This window comes from Rhinolophus hipposideros (assembly GCF_964194185.1).
Source record: "Rhinolophus hipposideros genome assembly, chromosome: 16".
Taxonomy (NCBI): Eukaryota; Metazoa; Chordata; class Mammalia; order Chiroptera; family Rhinolophidae; genus Rhinolophus; species Rhinolophus hipposideros.
Window position 1 is genome coordinate 41,591,795 of NC_138062.1, and position 23,244 is coordinate 41,615,038.

Below are 23,244 nucleotides of genomic sequence, written 5' to 3' on the forward strand. Positions count from 1 at the left end.
TTCCTAATTACCCATTTTGCATGTGAACTAACCATGAAATAATGTGGCCTGATCAACTCAACGTGGCTGTTTCAAAAGAAAGTGCTGACACGCTGTGTTGCCCCAGAGTGCAGCGTCAAAGGAAAATAGCGGAGCCAACCTAAATAAACCCAGGGGGTTGTTAACATAATTAATAGATTTTCTTTAGCTTGAGGATTAGTAGTATTGACACTGGGAAAAGGAACCCACAAGGTCAGTATTTTTCAAACTCTTTGCCCACAGTGAGATAAATTTTCATGGCAACCCGGTACTTACGATACCCTAAAATTTAATTTGAAATTCCTAAAATACGTCAACATATGGACCCAAACGAAACTTTCATGAAACAATACTTACCATGGCATTCCAGTTTCTTTTCTATTTTTCAGTTTTGTTTTATGAAAAGTATTGGTTATAACCCACTATACTGAGCTCATGATGTGTTGCTGGGGTGGTGAGGTTCACAGTTGGAAAAGTACTGCTCTTGATTGTTCCATTTTACAATGAAGGAAAGAGTCAAGTGGAAATGGGGAGAGCCTTTAGTTTTGGGAGTGTAGCATTGCCACTAAAGGATAACGGAAGAAGCATGGGTCCCTCCCTAAAAGACAGAGCCAAGGTCAGCAATGTCTCAGTATCACCTTACAGCTTAGCTTGAGCAACGGAGCAAGAAGCCTGCAGAGGCCCAGCCCGATCTGTGAATTCTCCTCTGGGCTCTCATCCTTGAGTTGGCTGGTGGGAAATATGGTCAATTGGATTTGCACTATTTTACTAGAGCTTTGAGGTGAGAGAGTTTGCTGTCACATCTATAGAACAGCTATTAAAGAGAAAGGAAACTAGGTCTAGAGAGCGCAGAGAGCAGATAATGGAATCGGGTAGTACAACATACAACTAGCAGAGAGATTTCAAGCTAAAAAATGGAATCATATGCCATACCTTTTTAGATTTATTTTGGAGAGTATATCCTCTGTACCAACCTGTCAAGGTATAAGAGAACACAAAATCTTTGAGGTTATCTGGAATTATATAAAGATATTAGCAATATACATCCTCACATCCTCTTAGAATACTGGAGTGGAATCCAAGAGACAATTAGCAGACAACACGTTGCAATTATGTGTATTTTGGTTTATTATACAATAAAAATCTAGATCAATTTTAGAGCTTTCTTTTCTTTTTTTTAGAGCTTTATTTTCTTAATAACTAAAGAATTTAAAATTCATTTAGAACCATGCTTCATTTCTGATCTTTTGGAGAAAGGTTAGAACAACAATAATAAAAAACAAGACAGAAGGCACATTACTACCTTAATACCTTACAGTCATTCAGTAAGTGTTTTTGTATGAATAAATATGGACTTTCATCCATATATATATATATATATATATATATATATATATATATACATACATACACATTTTACAAGTCATTTTATACTATTAAAACAGATATTTAAAAATAATTTACATAATCTGTCTTTTTTCTAAGTTCCCAGGTTAAGAACCACTATTCTGGAATAACTTTAGAGTAGCAAGTCTTACATATACAAATATTTGCATCTAAAAAAGTTGAAACAAATAATAAAACAATATTTTAAATAATTCTTGGCAATGCTATAGGCACCCCCACAATAAAAATATTTTATATATTTGTTTGACGACGCTTTAAGAAAAAGCTTTAACTTCCTTTTTAAAATTCCAATAAATACACATATACATATGGCTGTTTTCCCATCCTCTATCTTGTAATGGGAGTATATAATTCAATCTGTCTATAAACACGTATTTTACATTAAATATTTATTGAACACCTATTATAGGTATTTCACTGTAATAATTTTCCTCATTCTCCATGCCCATCATCAGGCATCAAGGTGGTCATCTTACCTAAGTACACTCTGTTGTAAGTGGTATAGATGTGTAAAGCAGCTGCAAATATACAGTGAATAAACAGAAGTTGTAATTAAAATGTCAGGCAATTGCTAATAGGGTTCGCGACCTCTCTGGTAATTTGTTCTATATGAAATTATCCAGAAAATAGACACATAATCTATTTTGGACATGCTACAAGTAGAAAATTGAATTTACCTTTTTTGCACATAGATTCACATTTTAAAGCATCAGTATTTAAAAATTTAACAAATTTTGCTGTTTTTTGCAGAGATGAAGGAATGGGGTATTTTCCTATAGAATCATTATAGGTTTGCATCAAGGTCCATGGTTGAGAAAAAGATATTGGAACAGGGAACACTGCTCCCAATTTATAATGTCAGAGTTCACAAGAGATCCAGGTGTAACACAAAGCTGAACATTTTTCCCAAGATTCAAGTCTTTACCATTGGTACTTGCTTAGTCTGCTAACTTATGAAAATGGCTGTTGCATGAATGAATGGCTTCAACTTCATCCTGGGATGAGGGAGGAGATGTAAACTGAGAAACAATACCTATTCTCTACCAACCAGTTTTCATCTCTCTCTGTCCATAAAACGAAGATGTTACAATACAGACTCTGCTTCACTTTCAGAGAGGAATTTATCTGTACTTTGTAAACAGTACTTTTGCATAGCCACTCATCACAGAATTATGCTTCTTAAACCTATCATTTTTGAAACCCATTTTTTTTAAACCTCCTAAGTCTCCTCTAAAATCGTGGTACGTGTAAAACCCCAATCTAAAGGCACAAAATTACCACGCTGAATAAAAGTGAACATTCATTTTGCTTGGCATTACTGCGGAGCAGAATATTGCCTATGTCTGGAGTTTTAATCATATACTATTAAGACTCCATGAATTCAATTGCTAATAACTGCAAGGGACATGGTAATAGTTCAAGGGTTGTTCTAGGCTGTGTGTGGAGTCAGCTTCAACTCCTGGTGACCCTCTGAATGAGCGATGTCCACATGTCCTGTCCTCAACAGCCCTGCTCAGCTCCTGTGGACTCCTGCCTGTGGCTTCTTTTATGGAATCACTCCATCTCATATTTGATCTTCCTCTCTCCCTGCTGCCTTCTATTTTTCTCCACAAGGTTGTCTTTTCCAAAGAACTCTGCCTTCTCCTGATGTGCCCAAACAACTTCAGTTTTGTCAAGAGTATGTTTGCTCATTTCCACATTACAAATCTGGGTTGTGATACAAGCAAAAACACAATTTTTCAATGAATCCCAATATTTAAAGCAAGATAATCATAGTTAAATATGGCAATGTGATGAGGCTGCTGAATGTATCACGATGAAAAGAGTAGAGAAGGTAGACCAACGAGCAGCTATAACCAATGAGTACTGTGAACAGGTAGAAAACTCAAATGCTTTCATAAGTTAGTACATTACTAAATTGAAAGGAATGATGGGGGGATGATGAATCCAGAGGGCTACTCTTGCTAACATTTAGGTGAAATGGGTTTCCAAAAGTAAATTAATGGTAACCACGGTGAACATAAAACGTGATTCTATGCTACAGGTTGCTCTTCCATTCGGGAAACCAGTCATTTCTGTTTCCCTGGGACCGCCCCAATCCAGAATAAAAATATGCCTCTTCCAATTTGAAATTATCAGAGTGTCCAATTCCATTGTCAAAGCTGCTTACTTTACCTGGTTTCTCAGATAATCTCCATCTGTCAAGACTCTACCATCTGCTGCGTTTCATCCCACCTGTCCAGATGTATTTCTCAGTTCCTGGCTCCCATATGACAGGTCCCTCAGTCAGCTCTTCTCCCTTCTACATACAATCATTCAACCAATATTTTTTAAGAACTACTTCAGGAAACATGGTGTAGTAGAAAGCAAGAATTATCATGAAAATTACACTCTAATGTTAAAAAAAAATGAATACATTAGCTAGGATGATCTCAGATGACAGTGCTAAGAAAAAGTGTTCAAGGAGAGTAACATGGCAGAGAGTGATCAGTAACATGGAACATCAGATAAGATGATTAAGGAAAAGTTACTCTGAGAAGCTAAAAGGAGCAGTCACAAAAGGGGAGAAGGCAGTATGAAGGTGGTTAGAGGGAGGCATGATTCTCAACCCTGGCTGCCCATTAGATTCACTAGGGAATTTTTAAAAATACTGATGTCTGGGCCACATCCCCAAATATCCTGACTTAAATGGACTTGGGTGGGTCTCAAGCTTGGTGCTTCTAAAAAGTTTCCCTGGTGATTCTAATGTGTAGCCAGGATTGATTACCACATATATAAGTATTTTACGCTATATGGGAAGATGGCTTTTATTCTAAGTATAATGGGAAATCAGGGGAGGGCTCTAAAGGACATCATACCTGAAACATCATACTTTTTAAAAGATCATGCGCTTGCTCTATGAGAATGGATTGTGGGAGATGAAATATAGCAGAAAGAGAAACATCAGTGATGAGATTAGTATGTGCAGTGAAAATGAGGAGATGAAAAGATGTGGGGCATATTTTTAATCAATCAGAGTTGTTCATGATTTAGCTGGGAATAGCAAGGAATGGGGGAGGAAGGGCAAATAGTCAAGGACATTTAGATCTGAAGCTTAGGCAAATGGATGGACAGTATTATTCTTTGGTATCAAAAGATTTTAAAAAGGAAAACATTGAGGAATGGGAGAAAGAATCAAGCGATGTATCTTGGACACTTAAAGGAACTAGAAAAAGAATAGCAAACAAAGCCCAATGTAAGCAGAAGGAAGGAAATAACAAATATCAGAGTGGAAATAAACAAAATAGAGTTTTTTAAAAATACAAAGATCAATGGAACCAAGACCTGGTTCTTTGAAAAGATAAACAAAATTGATAAATCTTTTATCAGACTCATGAAGGAAAAGAGAGAAAACCCAAATAAGTAAAATCAGGAATGAAAGAGAAGTGACAACAAATACCACAGAAATACAAAGGATTATAAGAAAATTCTACAAGCAATTATACGTCAACAAATCGGACAATCTGAAAGAAATGGATAAATTCCTAGAAGCATAGTCTTCCACGACTGAATCAAGAAGAAACAGAAAATCTGAACCAACTGATTACTACCAACAAAATCGAATCAAAAATAAACAAACTCCCAAAAAACAAAAGTCCTGGACCGACGGCTTCACCAATGAATTTTACCAAATATTCAAAGAAGTATTAACACCTATTCTTCTCAAACCATTCCAAAAAATTCAAGAGGAAGGAAGGTTTCTAAGTTCATTCTATCAGGCCACCACTACCCTGATTCCAAAAGCAAACATTACAAACAAAGAAAATTGTTATTTTCCTAATGAACATAGATGCAAAAATCCTCAAGAAAATATTAGCAAACCAAATTCAGCAATATATTAAAAAGATAAGACACCATGATCAAATGGGATTTATTCCTGGGATGCAGAGTTGGTTCAATATCTGCAAATCAAACATGATACACCACATAAACAAAATGAAAGATAAAAACCATTTGATCATAATCAACAGATGCAGAAAAAGCTTTTGACAAAATCCAGCATCCATTTATGATCAAAACTCTCAGTACAGTGGGAATAAAGGGAACATATCTCAACATAATAAAGGCCATAAACAACAAACTGACCGCTAACATCACGTCACACTCAACAAGGAAAAGCTAAAAGCAATTTCCTTGAGATCAGGAACAAGACAAGGATGTCTACTTTCACCACTTTTATTCAACATGATATTAAAAACCCTAGCCACAGCAAAATGAAAAGAAAAAGAAATAAAGGGCATCCGATTTGGAAAGGAAGAAGTAAAACTGTCATTATCTGCGGAGGACATAATACTATACAGAGAGAACCTGAAAGTTACCACCAAAAAACTATTAGAACTGATAAATGAATTCAGTACAATAGCAGGATACAAAATTAATATTCAGAAATCACTTGCATTTTTATACACCAATAATGAACTATCAGAAAGAGAAATTAAGTAAATAATCCCATTTACAAACACATAATAAATAAATACATACATACAATACAATACAATACATAGAAATAAATTTAACCAAGGAGGCAAAAGACCTGTACTTGGAAAATTATAAGACACTGAAGAAAAAAATCAAAGACAATATAAATAAATGGAAGCATGTATGATGCTCATGAAAGAATTAACATAGTTTAAATGTCCATACTACCCAAAGCAATCTAGAGATTCAATGCAATCTCTATTAAAATACCAATGGCATTTTTCACAGAACTAGAATAAATAATCCTAAAATGTATATGGAAACATAAAAGACCTGAATAGCCATAGCAATCTTGAGAAAGAAGAACAAAGTTGGAGGTATTAAGCTACCTGATATCAAACTATATATTACAAGGCCATAGTAACCAAACCAGCATGGTGCTGGCATAAAAACAGACATATAGTTCAATGGAACCGAATAGAGAGCCCAGAAATAAGCCCATAACTATACGGTCATTTAATCTATGACAAAGAAAGCAAGACTATACAATGGGGTAAAGACAGTCTATTCACTGAATGGTGTTGAAAAAACTGGACAGATACATGCAAAAAAATGAAACTGGACCATCTTGTTTTATATACAAGAATAAACTCAAAATGGATTAAAGACTTAAATGTAAGATCCCAAACCATAAATCTCCTAGAAGAAAACATAAGTAGTAAACTAGTTCTCTGACATAGCTCTTAGTAATATTTTTTTCTGATACATCACCTCAGATAAGGGAAACAAAAGAAAAAATAAAGAAATGGGACTACATCAAACTAAAAAGTTTTTGAATAAATAGCAAAGGAAACCATCAACAAAACAAAATGACAACCTCGTGAATGGGAGAAGATATTTGCCAACGATACATCTGATAAGGGATTAATATCCAAAATTTATTTTAAAAAAAACTCATACAACTCAACACCAAAAAAACGAACAATCCACTTTAAAAATGGGCAGAGGAACTGAATAAACATTTCTCCAAAGAGGACATACAGATGGCCAATAGACATATAAAAAGATGTTCAACGTTACTAATCATCAGAGAAATGCACATTAAAACCACAATGAGATACCATCTCACACCTCTCAGAATGGCTGTCATCAATAAATCAACAGACAAGTGTACGCAAGGATGTGGAGAAAAGGGAACCCTTGTGCACTGTTGGTGGGATTGCAAATTGGTTCAATCACTAGAAAACAGTTTGAAGCTTCCTCAAAAAAATTAAAAATAGAATTACCTGATGACCCAGCAATTCCACTTCTGGCTATTTATCCAAAGAAACCTAAAACACTAATTTGGAAACATGTATGTATCCGTATGTTCACTGAAGTGCTAAATAGCCAAGATATGGAAGCGACCTAGGCGCCCATCAACAGATGACTGGATAAAGAAGAAGTGGTACATATATATGTACAATGGAATATTACTCAGCCATAAGAAAGAATTAAGTCTTACCATTTGAGACAACATGGATGGACCTAAAGGGTATTATGCTAAGTGAAATAAGTCTGACAGAGACAAATACCTTATGATCTCACTTTTATGTGGAATCTAAAGAACAAAACAAACGAACAAAAACCAAAAACAGGTTCATAGATAAAGAGAACTGATGGTTACCAGATGGGAGGGGGGTTTGGTGAAAAGGGTGAAAGAATTAAGAAGTACAAATTGGTAGGTACAAAATAGTCATGGGGATATAAAGTATGGCACAGGGCATACAGACAGTAATCTTGTAATAACTATGTATAGTGTCAGGTGGGGGGGATTATAATCAGGGGGAGATTACTTTGTACATTGTATAAATGTCTAACCACTATGCTATACATCTAAAACTAATATAAAATAATATTGAATGTCAGCTGTAATGGAAAAAAAAAGTGTCTTGGCTCCATCTGCTTCCGGTCCTGAACAACTGAACCTTGAGCCTTTAGGTGGGACAGGGCAACTCAGGCATTTGCAAAGGTGATGGTGTGGTGGGTGAATTCACCTACCAGGCCAGACCGGCAGGTCATATCGGAACACAAGCAGAGCAAGGTGGGCATGTGAGGGTGGGGGACCCGCATGGGGCATCGGAGCCTAAGAGGGGTGAGGAGGAAGGCTCCACTCACAGGACTCGGGGTAGGGATGGTGGACTGACATGCGCTGTGACAGTGAGAACAGCTCACGAGGATGTCCACCTGAGGAGAAGGGAATGAAGTTGGGGAAATTGATCAAATAAGTAAATGTATTAGGAATATTGGAAGCCAAGTTTCTTATTTCACAGAAGGAGCACTTAAAGGGGAAAAACTGGAATAAACCCTGTGATGCTGGACTGGAAATGAAGGTATCCATGTGGACTCATGACTTAAAATATGTAGACAGGTCAAAATTCACAGAAGTGTAATTCCGTATTTGCAGAATACACACATGCATATTATCCTTAGCTCTGCTAAAATACCTATTAGTTCTTACTTTTCTGACCCTGATACAGATAATGAAGATCTCAGAAAAGGAGCCATGGACCTGGCCTAGAGAACAACCAGTCCAAAATGAAGCAGGACAGAAGATTCCATGAGAAACAACCCCCTTCGTCAAAAAAAAAGAACTGAGATGCTACCCTGTTTCCCCGAAAATAAGACCTACCCAGAAAATAAGCCCTAGCATGATTTTTCAGGATGCTCATAATATAAAATAAGCCCTAATGCATCTTTTGGAGCAAAAGTTAATATAAGATCCGGTCTTATTTTCGGGGAAATGCAGTAGGGCTTATTTTATACTATGAGCACCCTGAAAAATCATGCTGGGCTTATTTTCCATTTAGGTCTTATTTTCAGGGAAACACAGTATCTCATTTGTCTGAGATGTTAGAAAAAGATAAACACCTCTGTCAGAAAGACTGGATATGAGAAAGAGCTGAGTCATAGAGAACCAAGGCAAACAAATCCCTGCTGATCTGAATTAGAACAGTAGTTGGGGTGGGGGGAGGCGTGGAATTATGTGGAAGACAACAAGGAACTTTCTGGGATAAGGGAAATGTTCCCTAGTTTGACTGGAATATAAGGGACACAGGATATGTTCATTTGTTAAAACTCATTGAACTGCATACCTAAGTTGAGTGTATTTCACTGTGCATAAATTGTACTGTAATTTTTAAAAACCATATCAAAATGTATACTCTCAAATTAATATTACAAAGTAACCACCTCAAAGTGGCATACAATTGAATGATAATGGATTGCTCAAATATTCCTGAATATTTTTGTTTGAAACTGCCTCTGAAACCATTCTGAGTCTTGTGTGAAAAATCATAGAACTTGATATATGGATGATGTATTGCGAAATTGTATACCTGAAACCTATGAAACTTTAGTAATCCTTGTCACCCAATAAACATGAATTACAAGAATAAAAAGAAAAACAAGTAACACATTTTGCTTTAGTTTTCCAACATTCAGGTAAAAAAGACAAAAGAAAAATCATTGAACCGTTTCTCCATTACTTGGACTTTGTACCGTGTCTCCCCAAAGACATTATTCATCTTAATTTCTCACTTCGTGCTCCAAAACTGAAGGAGTTCTGCTGTTTCCAAAAGTTCAATCACAGATTGGAGATTCATTTATGTATCCAACAGAAGAGATGCTAGCAGAAAAATATCATCCTCCTGCTAGAAGGATGGCACAATGTCACCACCCTTCTAAGTCTTATTTTATAATGCAAAGAGAAAAACATACACCCAGGTAAACACACAAGCAAAGAAACAAAGGAATTTCACGTAGGGCTAAAAATTATGAAGGAATGAAAGGGTCATGTGGGAGAGGGTGACAAGTTGGGGGTGGGGTGACTTTGGAAAGTACAGTTAGAAAATTCTGAAGAAGAACCTTGGAGCTGAGGATTTGCATCACTAATGTGGTCAATCATTCATTATACATAAAAATGCTTATTGAACACCAGTGTGCCAGACATTGTCTTCAAGGAGAAAGGAAATAGAACTGTAAACAAATAATTAGATACAAAAGGGCTTTCATTGATAATGCTTGGACACAGCGACACACAAAGGGAGAATTATGGCTGTGCTAAAGATTCGGAAGGCAATGACTGAGGGGGACTTTGAAAACTTTCTGGAATCACAAAAGCATCATTTAGATGTGACAGTCATGAAGTGTTTTGTAAACTCTCTCCTTATTTTGCAGTCCCAAGATAAATTAGTTTCCTCTCCACCCCCCACCCCCCAATCAGTGGTGAAAGTACAGAACGAATAATGGACCACCTTCACCATTTTTAAGTGTGTGCAACCATAAAGTATTTTTGACCTCCCAGGAATTAAAGACAAGAAACAGATAGGCAGCCACTGTCTGCATGCACCCACGTTGTGGGGTGCGGGGGGGGGGGGTGTTGCTGGGAGGAGAAGGTGCTAAATCCTGTTGTTTTTCCTTTCAGTGTCACTGGCCTGGTAGTTGGCTGAGTAAAGCAGTTAACTAGGCCAAGGTCAAAGGCTCCATCCCCTGTGGGCTATGTAAACCTGTCAGGTTTCCATGGCCATAGCCTGCCCTCCCATTCCCCAGTGAGTGTCCCTCCACGAGATGCCTGAGGGTCCTGGGGTGGCGGGGGAAGCCGTGAGCAGAGAGGATCTCACAGAACTGACAGACAGGCTCCATTGGTGGATTCCTGCCCAAGAGCAGCTCGCACTCACTACCTTCCAGAGCCTCGGGCTTCAGAATGCTCACTTTCCAAATGCACTGACCAGCTCACTGGGGGCTTTCAAAGGCAGAAAGTAAAAGGACGCAAAGACGGTAAAAGATAACTATTCTATTCTTTTGTTCCATTTTGTGGGACAATCAGTCTTCCTGATGCACCATCTTAGCTCAATTTTGTGCTATCTGAGGTTGCAAGTCTGATCTCTAAAGGAACTCAGCGTTCACTTAAATTTAGCATCCTTACTTTAAAAAGAGGAAAAGTAGGCAAGGCACGAACTAAAAAGGTTGTCCCAAGCCAACCAGTGACTTGCTATTTAAGCTGAGGGTATAAATACAGGTCTCCTACTGCTCAGCTCCTGGCTCTTTTCCTTCCCCCATGCCACCTCTAGGACCATGCTGGGGGACAGTGAATGGGATACTTGCGCTGCCTCTCGGGGAAGGGAAGTTTCCCTTCCAAGGAATCCCACTGATATAAAACACGCACATACCAGCACGCCAAGTAAGTGGGAAAGAAAGAAATGTGGTTTCCATCTTTGATTTTATTTCCTGGATGACAAGAAAAAGACATGTCTGCAATACCTTGCACATAGCAGGGACTCAATAAACTTTTAAAGAGTATATTAATGAGAAGAGAAGGTCTCCTTGAGCTAGTGACCAGGGACAGAATAGACTGATGCAAGGGATGTGCAATAAAATCTGCACCCACAAGGCACAGCCTGGCTGCATGGTCAGAGGACCCTTCTTCTCTCTCCCTGAGATCCCAGGCCCAGTGGGCAGAGCTGGGTGAGGACGGAGCTCCCCGCCTACGAGGCTGGAATGTCCAGAAGAGGAGGCACTGCTCCTCCAGAGGAGGGCTTGTCTGAAATCTAAAGGCTTGGCTCTCCACCCTGGTTCTGTGCTACCCGGCTCTGTGGGACTCCATGTCTTCAACTGTTAATTTAAAGTAATTATGGCTTTCATCTCTTAAGTTTCCTTCCATATAAACATTCTATTTTTTTTTTCCATCTCGTTCCCTCATAACATCTAACTCCGTAGCTAAAGGCTGAGGTTCCTCCTGGTGGCCTGTGATTGATGAGGGTGATGTTGGAGACCTCCTCAGATAAGCAGAGGGACCTGGTCCAGATAGGGTGGCGGAAGGGGCAGGTCCGAATCACAGTGGACAGAATGGCGAGACGACACATCCAAATGTCCACTGCAAAACTTAGGAAATCTGTCACTTCACAGACACGTGGAAGCTCAGTGAGGAGGAAGAAACAAAATCCCCTGCTAGTATAACCGACACCATCACTCTGATTTGCCCATTCTCTTTGTATTGTTTGCATGTGGCTTTTTCTTTCTTTTTTTTTTAAAGCAAAGTAATCCTGTTTTTAAAAAAGTTAGTCCTTCTTACTATTGGCTCTCATTTCCATCTTCTGTGACCCCTTTCTCTAACTTATGTAACTAGTTCAGAACGCCGGCATGAAAAAAGACAGCATGTGGCTTTATGGGTAGTGGCAATGAATTTGTTGCAACTCACTTAACACCGGTTTTGTTACCATCAGCACCAACTTCCGAGATGTACGGGAAAGGAGTACAGGTTTGTGCATGAGGAATCAATGAATCAAGCATGATATATTTAAAGAGGCCCACGCTCATAAGGAACTATGCTAGACTCTAAGAGGCCTCAAAGACTTTGAGACTATAATAAACCACAAGGCCTGATGCTGAAGAATTTCTAATCTAATTGCTAGTGGAACAGCGAGACACTGCTGAGGGGTGGGGAAACACAAACGTGCACGTCTAGCATACCAGGATTTCTGGAATTTCAGGGCAGGGTGCTCTTTTCATAAAACCAGCTAAGCTTCCTGAGATTAGAGGAGAGAGGTAAACGCTGCCTTAATTTCTGAAGAGGAAATGGAAGCCCCAGGAAGGAAACTCATCTTGTGCAGAGGTTCTGGGAGAATATTGGCTTAGCTAAGAGAACGAGTCAGGTGAAGTGAGGAATGTACCTCAATGTGACACTCAGCGCTGTCCCTAAGAGTCCTTTGGCCCGGGTCACTTAGAAATGTGCTTCAAGTTCCTCAATGGAATGTATCCTCATAATGAAAGGGTGAAGCTATTCATTTGGACTCTAAATGTGAACCACTGGGCCCCCCTTTGAAGACCCAGACAGTCAAGGATGAGGAAGATTCTGTCAGGGACACAACAAGGTCAGCAGTAGCAGCAGCAGAGGTAGAGCCCGTAGCAGTGACAGCATTTAGAGTCCTGGTGGCAGAAGATGAGAAGAGCCTGAATATGAGCCACCTGGGACGTTCAACTCGTGGGCCCTCTTTCCTAACACAAGCAGGAGGGCACAAATGGGGACACGAGTTGTACATTCATTCCACAGACACACAGGGAGAGAGAGAGCCTGCCTGAGGTTGGGGAAGTCAGAGACCCCCGCTTGCAACCTCTCTGCTTATTTTTCCCTCCCTGATTTCCTGCCACACCTAAGGGGGTTGGACAAACTGGTGTTAACTGTAGCCCACCACCCTGGTAATTCTTATCTGGTTTGGGGGTCTCTGGGTGGGGGTAATGATTCTGCTATGCTCCCCTAGAACAGACATGTCTACCGGCTTGGGGAAAGGCAGCTGTTAAAAAAAGGCAGGAAGGTAGATGTGTGTGGAAGGCAGATGAGGCACCTTGGCAATGGGGGTGAAGTGGCTCCAATCGTGCATGCAGTATGCTTCAAGGGCAGCATGGAGACACCCTGGCCAGAGCGACAAGTTTGTGTGGAAGAGCCACGGAGAGGAGCCAGTTCAGAAGAGCTCACTCTATTTAGACATGTCTGGGGTGGTAGTACACTTGTCTGACAGCTATTTAAAAAGCAAAAGAACCTTACCCTCTTTGGAAAACTGAATGCTTTGTCCAAAATAGAAATGTCATTTCCTCAAAGGCCTCACAATGTGGAAAGTATGCTCTCCTTGGGTTCCACAGGACCCTGGTAGGAATCACAGCTCTACCAATTAATTAATAGCTGAGTGAACGTCTTCAAGTTTCTTCACCTTGAATTTCACATCTATTAAACGAGCATTGTAAATCTGATTGCCCAGGATTGTAAGAACTGAGACTGAGTATATGAAAGCCCTTATGTCAATGCGTGGCCCATAAACAGATGTAAAATGCCAGACAAATCAGAAACCTAGGGTACACAACGACATACTCCAGGGACTCCCCTACTCTAGGGCCGTCAGCTGGTTCCTATGCTGATGACAGCAGGAGACTCTATTTGGAGTTCTCTTTGTTTTCTGAGGAATGTGTCGTACACCCTGGGAGAAGGACCAAAATCTCTCTAAATTATTCTTAACTTACTGATGATGAACAAAGCGGAAGCTACATAAGTGGCTCGAGTACCATGCTAGGGGAAGCTTCAGTCCAGAGCCATAGCACCTGACAAGACGTACTTTTATTTCCCAACAGAGTTCCCTGCCCCCAAGAAAAGGATAGAAAAAATCACTAAGGAAAAGAGAAAAAGTAGAAGGAACAACTTGGGTGATAGAAAAACTATATGATGGTGGCTAGAATCACCGAGAAACATGGTACTAAATAACCTAGGGCCTGAACAAAGACTGAATACAGCCAAACGAGAAAGAAGAAATTACCAAAATAGGTTATTCTAAGGCCTAATTTAACATTCAGTGGGCAATGAATCTGACAGTAAGACTAATTTTAAAAAAATTTCCCAAGTACAACATAGAGAATATAGTCAATAATGTTGCAACAATTATGTATAATACGAGGTGGGTACTAGACTAATGGGGAGATCATTGCATAAATTATGTCTAACTACTATGCTGAACACCTGAAAACAACATAATTAACATTGAATGTCACTGTAACTGAAAAAAATAATTAGAAAAATAATTTGTGCCCATTCTTTCAATCCCAACCACAGTAATAGAGTCTTAAACCTGCACTGGTGAAAACCAAAGCATTCAAGGTTAGGAATTTAGTGTAAATTGTTCCAGCCATTTAGAAGATGGACTAAGTTGATAGATACAGTTGTTTAAAATCTTATATTCTTACTGTCAAAGTTAAATGCACACACATTTAATATTCTTGTTTGAATATTAGGGACAGTACACAGAATATAAGGGTTAGACTTATAATCTCTCTTTAATAAGAATCGTTCCTATCTTGCCTTGTCCATACCTCTTTGCAGCCTAAGTTCTACATGGAGGTGAGGTAAGGAAAAACTGAAGGGCTCATGTGCTCATTTGCAGCATGCACGTTTTTCTAGCAGCATGTTTTCTCCTCCTGTAACAATCTGCATTGAACGGTTTGCCTCCATGGGTTGAATAAAATGGGGGCACTCTAGCACAGTTAATATTGATGACGCATAAGCCTTCTTATATGCTTTTAAAGATCATAAATGATTCATATTACTATGAGACTAGCAGAGGCATAAATTTAGCCTTCTCTCTCCAGGTACAAGCAAGAGGAGAAGTATCTTATTCAGACTTGCCCTCAATCAATTTCGAGTTTTCCTCTAGAACTTTCTCCTTACATTAATCCTTAACCGTTTGAGTCTTACCCAGCCCCACAGTGGTTTGATGTGCTATGTTTCACAATGGGGATAAGATACTGAAGTCATTTTTGATAGAAGTTACACAGCAAATAATGTGAATGGCGTAGTACCCAGGAGTGAGGCCAGCCGTGAGTACACACTGATGTACATGGGATGGAAGGAGCCTGCCCGTACTTTGCTCCCTTCTCGACCCCCTTAATCCCACCAAGATCCTTTGGAGACCAAAAGCTCAAGATAACATTCCTCCTGAACATCCCAAAGGCATCTTTGCTTTCAGGCTGAGCTTGCCTCCTTGGGTGCATGGGCAGCTGCCCAAAGGGGCCAAGTCCAAGGACCCATTCATGACCAAGTCAATGAATGAAGGCACCACTCAGAAAAGGGGTCTGAGCCCTATCCTAAAAGATCCCATATACGCTTACACGTGAATAACGTACATTTTAAAGATGGAATTGTAGAAGCACGTTCAAACGCATCTCAAAAGGCAAAACAGAAGGCATTCCTCTTGATAAGATGAAATATGAGATGAGACTTTTCACCAGCTCGTCATTTTAATTAGCTTTTCCTATAAACACACTCCCTCCTACTGCCATGCACATCTTTTGAAAAAATACATCTCAGGAACATATGTCCCCCGTAGCAGTCACTGACAAGCTGTACTCAGGGAAAGGTCAAACAGATGTGGGAAGTGACCAGCACACTCAACAAAACGCCACCTGGCCTCATCTGCGTTCAAAGCTAATGCCGAAATGTTCGCACACAGCCTTTGTCACAAAACCCAAGTTATTGGGCTCACTGCCATTTAATTGTCCAAGGCAGTTGTTTTTATAACTGGTGAGTCCATGGATTCTGAATTACAATAAACTTTCAATTATCTTGACTAGTGGGGTAACCAAAGTAAATGCAAGTTACAGATACATCGACTGCCTTATTTCTGCTTATACTGCCAACTTTTACACTTGCTGTTAAGAACTGATTTTTTAAAAATCAATTGTGATTTTCTTTCTGCCACTCTTCTTATGACAAATTGAGCATGGCTGACCAAATAGAAAAGGAAAGGAGTAGAAAATAGGGACAATAAAGGGTCAAGGCTAGCAGGGTGACCAAATTGTTGCACAGGATGGTAGGATGTGACAATCTCTCTTCTCGAATCAGATATGCTGAAAGAGTTCAATAAGACTTTATTTTATCATATGGTCCAACGCAGGCTTCCTATTACCACATCTCAGAAAGATGCTATGAAGCCTCTGCTTGAAAAAAAAAAAATCTTTGAATGCACTCTTCCTTTTTATGCCTCTGTTAGAAAGTTTTGTTACCCATGGAGCCAAAGTTTAATATATTATAACTTGACCAATCTGTCATCATAATGCCCTCTATTCTAATTCAAAAAAGCCTGCTTTATAAAGATGAGAATCAAAACATGTACAGCTCAAGTCACAATCCATTTTTATTCCTTTTCATATTAGAAAGGAGTAGATTTCTTGATTAAGGTGCATTTTAAAACTGGCTTCATTCTATACAGAAGAAATAACTTAGCTACTTTGGGGGCCTCCTATATATACACAAATACTTCTTTTTATTTCTTTCACCCTTTCAGGATTGCCCATTTCCCCTGGTTCCAATCCAATCATGTGTGTTATTCTTTGGGTCTTTACAAATTACACTGAAATAATATAAAATGTTATGCTGTGCCTGCCTCTGTAGAGCTTGGAATGCCTTTGAGACATTATCTCATTTTGTTATTTCCATCAGGGGCCAACTGTGCTGTGCTTACCCCCAGAGATCACTGTTAACATCAGCCACCCTCTCTTAAACTTGTGAGTGGTTTAGGGATATGAATCAAATGCAGAAAACTAGCACTCATTGCTGGACCAACAGACCTCGGGTGTGATATCCCCTGTGACTGGAATTTGGTTAATCACAGATGAGGAGAGTTTCATGAGATCAGGGATGCTGAAATCTTATTTTTCAAAGCACTTTCATTTAATCACTTTTAATTCAAAAACTGATTCAATTTTAGATGAAAGGACCATGACAGAGAGAAAGTTAAAGGGTTTTGCCCAGGGGTGGTTAACTAAATAGGGGCAAAACCATCTCATCTAAAGTAGTTTTTCTCCTTCTCCTTCTCCATCACCCTCATCTACCTTCGTAATACCATCCTTTTCTCCCCACCACACTCATACGTATCGGAGTTTTGTTGTTGTTGACTGACTTTGTTCATTTGTTTTTGTCTATCCCTTGAATGAAAACCCTATGAGAGCAGGAACCTTGCTGCTTTGTCACTCAGGCCTCGAACATCTCTTGTGCTCAATACGTGGACATGGCACATCATAAGAGCACAATACTTCTCATAAGTATTGTTGAAGGAACAAACGAGCACAACTGGAATATCCAGGTAGAAGGGCTTGTACACAAATGTTTACAGCAGCATTATTCCCAAGAGCTGAATAGTGCAAACAACCCAAATGGCCCTCAACTGATGAATGTATAAACAAAATGTGAGGGGCTGGCCCGGTGGTGCAGGCGGTTAGAGCTCCATGCTCCTAACTCTGAAGGCTGCCGGTTCGATTCCCACATGGGCCAGTGGGCTCTCAACAACCAAAAAAATAAAAAAATAAAAAAATAAACAAAATGTGATATCCATGTATGCAAACAATGAATAGTATCCAGCAGTAAAAAGATATGCAGTACTCACACATCCCTTGACGTGGAATGAACCTCAAAAATATTATGCTAAGTAGACGCCAGTCACAAAGGACCACATATTATGTATGATTCCATTTACATGAAATATCTAGGATAGGCAAATCTATAGAAACAGAAATTAGGTTGGTGGCCTGGAGCTTGGGGATAATGACACTAATGGGCACAGGTTTTTTTCAGGGGTCAATAATAAAGTTCTGCAAGCAGACAGTGATGATGGTTGCCGAACTGTGTGAATGGCATACTTTGTAAATAACTATTAGGTTGTATTATTTAAATTGGTAAATTGTATGAGATTTGAAATATATCTCAATTTTTTTAAAAAGGCTCAAGCAATAGCCAAATCCTTTTGCAGTCTACAGAGAGACAGGGAAATGTTGAAGCCCTCTGCTTGTCCCTCCTGGAAGGAGAAAAGCAGCCTTGCCCTGTAACATGCGGGGTTTTGTAGAGGTGACCCCTGCCCCCTTTTACTCTCCACACCTGGTTGCCTTGCTCCAACAACAGATTTTGGCTGAGCACCTACTGCACGCCAGGAGCTACGCAAGGCACAGACCCTGCAGATAAAGGAAGAGCAGGCTTTTCCTTCAAGGAGCTACCACTTTCATAATTATTCATTCAACCACGGGGCAGGAAACAGCAAAAGGAGGGTTCTCAGGGGTATTCTGTTGTGGGTTGTGGGCAGCAAAGAATTTTTCATGTCTGAGTTCCAGGAGCGGGGACTCATGTCCACACGGAAAAAGCACATACAAGTCTGGTATGCAAATATATCAAAAGCAGGGTGGGGCAGAACTGGGGGTGTGAGGGAGTCCCAGGAGTCACATCTGACAGGAAACTGAAGACACAAAAACCCCTGGGGTCATGACACAGTGCCAGCACTACCCTTAAATTCCATCTGGCAGTACTGTGGGTGTTTCCATTTTGTTTGCTTTTTTTAAAGGAAAGAGGAGATGGGGGAGGAGGGAGAGAACACGTTATTACTCAGCGTTTCCATCGTGTTTAATGTTTGCAAAGCACTCCTGTCCTCACTTAGTCCTGAACTGCCTGAAATAATAAAGGAATTTGAGAACCCAGCCAAGAACTCTAAGTACTTAGCAGATAGAAGAACCTAACACTGCCTCTGGTAAGGCGGGCACTATTAAAAAAAAAAAAATTCCATAACATAAATACTATTTAAAAAATGAATCCAATGTAATAATCTCTGTAAAGCTCACGTGCCACTTAGAGGTGAATGAACTCAGTAAGCTCAGGTTCTAACTCTACCCATTCACACCTTGACACATGTCCACTTGTACAGAATGGGCACTGATGTCCTTCTTTGAGATGACACAGTTCGATGGCTGGCACACCAAATATTTTACGGTAGCAATTAACAAGAAAAGCAGTTTCCAGCTGTTTGTTTTTATTTGAGTGTCTATCAGTGGGCCAGTGCTTCGGGCACGCATACTGCTGTGTAAGTTGTCATATGCAAAGTGTACTGTGGCGTTTGAACGCAAGCTCTGGAACGTTATTTGAAATGGATGTCTGTTGTGTGTCTGTGTTTATATTTATATTCAACCCAGCTCAGTGAGCACCTTGGCTTGTCCACAGGAATACTACCTTGAGGAAGGTTCCTTGGTCAATTGGGAGGCTACTTGGTAAAGTAGAAACTACACACGCTTAAAATTACCATTAATATGAATCCTATGAGGACAAAGTGCTTCCGTTAGCTCTTTCAAAAAAATATGCTGGGGTCACAAAAACTGAAAAAAAGAAGTTTGAAAATGTATGTAAAAGATATCATCGGCTTTGTTTCAGATCAAGTCTCCACTCTTCCCTCCCACACTCAGCAGGACAATTAGAAAAGATTGGTAACACAACACACACACACACACACACACACAGAGAGAGAGAGAGAGAGAGAGAGAAAAGAGCTAACATGGTAAAGAGAAGAACTATCAAGTCAAGATCTGAAAAGTACCAAAATTCAGAAAGATGAGGCCAGCATTTGGAGCTGTGTTTCTCTTGGAGCATCAGCTGAATTAAGACCAGGTTCCTGAGTGGCTGACCAGCATTTCTGATGGCCTTGTGGGGTCAGGAGGACAAAAACTGGGGCTTGGGACTGCCAGTGAGTTGGCTGTAGTTTCAGACAATACAGACTAAGGAGAAAGCATTACTACAGACGAAGATAATGATAAAAGATTCAACAAACAGGAATTAAAAGTTGGAATTGTTTAATGTAACAATTCTAAAATCACCTGCACCTAAAAATAGGTCTGAGCACACATAATGCAAAAAACTGACATCACTGTAAATTGGCAAAGACAAACTGCACTCATGAGAAGATTTAACTCAGGTCTCTCAGTTACAGAAAAAGCAGTAAAAAGTTAGCATATAGCAAATTTGAAAAAAATGACAAAGAAATCAGAACCTAATTGTCACCTATAGAACTTTGCACCCAAAGATCCTAAAATATACATCCTTTTCGAGCCCACATGGAAGAGTTATTAAAAAAACAAAACTGAGCATATGCCTTTTACCTGCATAATGGAAAAATGTGTGTCCACAGAGATTAGACATATTTTTTAAATAGCTAACGGAAGCACTTTGTCCTCATAGGATTCATATTAATGGGGATTAATCTAGCCCCTGACAATGAGGTATGACCTAGTAAGGTTTGAGGGGACTATAGTTTCAATATGCAAAAGAGTCCTCAAAAGGTAAGTAGATTGTCCTTAGTGTCTTGGTGACTTAAGGACCCCACGGAATCCACCTTTGGCTGTACCTGAGATGGTGAGGATGAAAAGTAAAGAGAACGGAGTGGGAAGAGTTCACACAGCGCTCCCTCTCTTCTCCCTGACCCTGGGAGCTGCATGATAACACTTTGACTTGTGTGCAAGACAGAAAGATCACGCAAAATCCAAGCCCTCTGCCTAAAAGAAGGCAGCAGTAACAGTAGAGTCTTCTGTGCAATCAGGCAGATGGCTTAGCTTTTCTATGGCCAAACCCTGCTTCCTTTCCTCTTGCTTCCCATCTTCCCTTCCCCATCCTGTGTCTTCCTGTTCTGTCCTAGGTAAGCCACACTGGATTCTAGATGACCACCTCTGCCATTCCACCATTACAAGTATTTACATGGCAGGCTGGACCTAGCAAATCCAGAGTTCCTGTTCCAACAAGCCTTACTCTGTGAGAAAAATCTGTCGAGTTTTAGGACCCAATAAGAGGGTCCTAAAGGGGGTTCTTTGCTTTGATCCTCAACTTCAGTGGCCTGGATACATGTCTGATGCGCTCTGAGGGTTTGCGTTGGAAATGTGGGTACACCGAGGAGCCCTGCTAGGATTTAGAGCTCAAGTTGGAGCTAGAAGTCTGGGGTTGCGGTAAGGTGAGTGCAGACATGACCTATGCTTTTCAGACAAAGCGACAGTCCTGAGTCCTGCCCGACAGTCCACTTACAGGTTATGTGGAACCACCTCCCGAGCCCGACCTAGTTGGAGGAAATATAGTGGGAGGCTTTCTGGACCAGCTGCAGTCCTGACCTAATTCTCTGAAAGAATCTCAGCAACCCCAGTACGTCTCTCTGTCATTTCTCCCTCAATCTGGCAACACTTAGTGCTGAGTAGAAAGGGCCACTTAATCGGTGCTTCCTTGGAGCCCCAACTAGGTCCGTGTCCCACGTTTCTCCCAAGTCAGGACTGCGCCAGATCCTTCCGCTCTCAGTGGTTAAGCCCAACATATTCACATACTTTTTGATTCTGGTGTCTGGGCATGTTTGCACTCATGTACTCAGCTGGCTGTTTTGAAATCACCCTCAATATGAAACTGTACAACCTAAGTACTTCCTGGATTTTCCCCAGCACCCCCCTCAGTAAGTAAACCAGGCTGATGTTGGCTCTAAGTGCCTTATTAATAAGTAACTTCCATTGTATTTCCCTTTCGCCCTGTCTGGCAGAAGGCCATCCAGACTCACCCTCATACATCTCCAGGATGTGAACCGTGTCTCCAATCTGCAGGGAGAGCTCCACATCTTGAGAGGCATTGTAGTTATAGATCGCTGGAAATAAAAGGGGAAATGGCATCAATGGCAGTTAAACTACAAGTCACTAAATAGCACGTTCTGTGGTGAGTGAATTACTCAATCAACAAATTATGTTCCACTTAATGATTTCATGTGAGGCACCCACTGTAAAGCACAGAACATCCTCCAGGACCCCCACTGCTGGTGTTTTACTGTCATTTCTCCATCCAGCAAATACTGGTTGGTTGTCTTCTATGTACCACATATAATGTTAGAGACCAGTGATAAGAGTTACAAAACACAGACATTGCCTGTGTCCTGGGGATTTTTATAGTCTCATAGGAGAAGAGATTGAATATATTACTACAGAAAAAACTGCTTAATTAATATTGTAAGAGTTATACAAGAAAAGACTGGGCTACAATGAGAATATATTGTGGGGTTCTGCTGGTTGGTCCACTGTTCATCAGACAACAGCCAGCCTGCAAGACCACAGAGCTTATGATTTCTAAGGCATAGGGCGCACCATCTCCCAGGTACGCTGACACAGTGACTGGCAGCCAAAGAGCCACATGTGAGTTCCATCTAACCTCCAGTAATGGCCTGACACAGGATAAATGCAGGGATGGTCGCCTTGCCCCAGTTCTCGGCACCCTAGGGAACTGGATTACCCCAGCACTTCCTCATCAAGGTGACCTCAATCACCCCTGTCCTTAGGACTGGCAATGACAGGACCAGACTGTGAAAAATGGTAGACTAATTTATAACTCAGAAAGAAAAAGACAACCCAATTTTAAGATGGGTAGGAGCTCTGAAGGGACATTTGACCAAGAATCATATGTGATGGCTAATAAGCACATGCAAAGATGCTCAACAGCATTAGTCATCAGGGAAATGCAAATCCAAACCACAATGACATACCACTTTACACCCATTTGAACGGCTGTAATTTTTAAAAGGCCGATAACTGGCAAGAATGTGAAGAAACTGGAACCCTCATACACTGCAGGAGGAATGTAAAATGACAGCGTCATCAGAAAACAGTTTGGCATTTTCTTTAAAAGTTAAATGTAAATTTATAATATGACCCATCAATTCCACTCCCAGTTATCTACAAAGAGAAATTAAAACATGCCTACACAAAAAAACTTCATGAGAATATTCACCGCTGCTGTAATAGGCAGAAAAACAGCCCCCAAAAGATATCCCTGTCAAATTTCTGGAACCTGTGAATGTTAGTTACCTTGTGTGGCCAAAAAAATAAATGAATAAATAAGAGAGAAAGAAACAGCTAAGGCTCTTTTTCTAGAGTTATCAAGATTATCTAGATTATCTAGATTATCAGGATGGGCCTTAAATGCAATCACATGTATCCTGGTATGAGAGGCACAGAACAGAAGAT

General features: G+C 40.1%; 1 protein-coding gene across 1 annotated transcript in view; it reads right to left on the reverse strand.

Moving 5' to 3' along the window:
* DOCK5 (dedicator of cytokinesis 5) overlaps positions 1-23,244 on the reverse strand; it is a 186,340-nt gene that overhangs the window by 115,634 nt on the left and 47,462 nt on the right. The window contains exons 2-3 of the mRNA XM_081076534.1: positions 21,795-21,878; positions 952-992 (exon numbers count right to left, since the gene is read on the reverse strand). Coding sequence (XP_080932660.1) covers positions 952-992; positions 21,795-21,878 — 125 coding nt within the window. The remainder of the gene's footprint in view (positions 1-951; positions 993-21,794; positions 21,879-23,244) is intronic.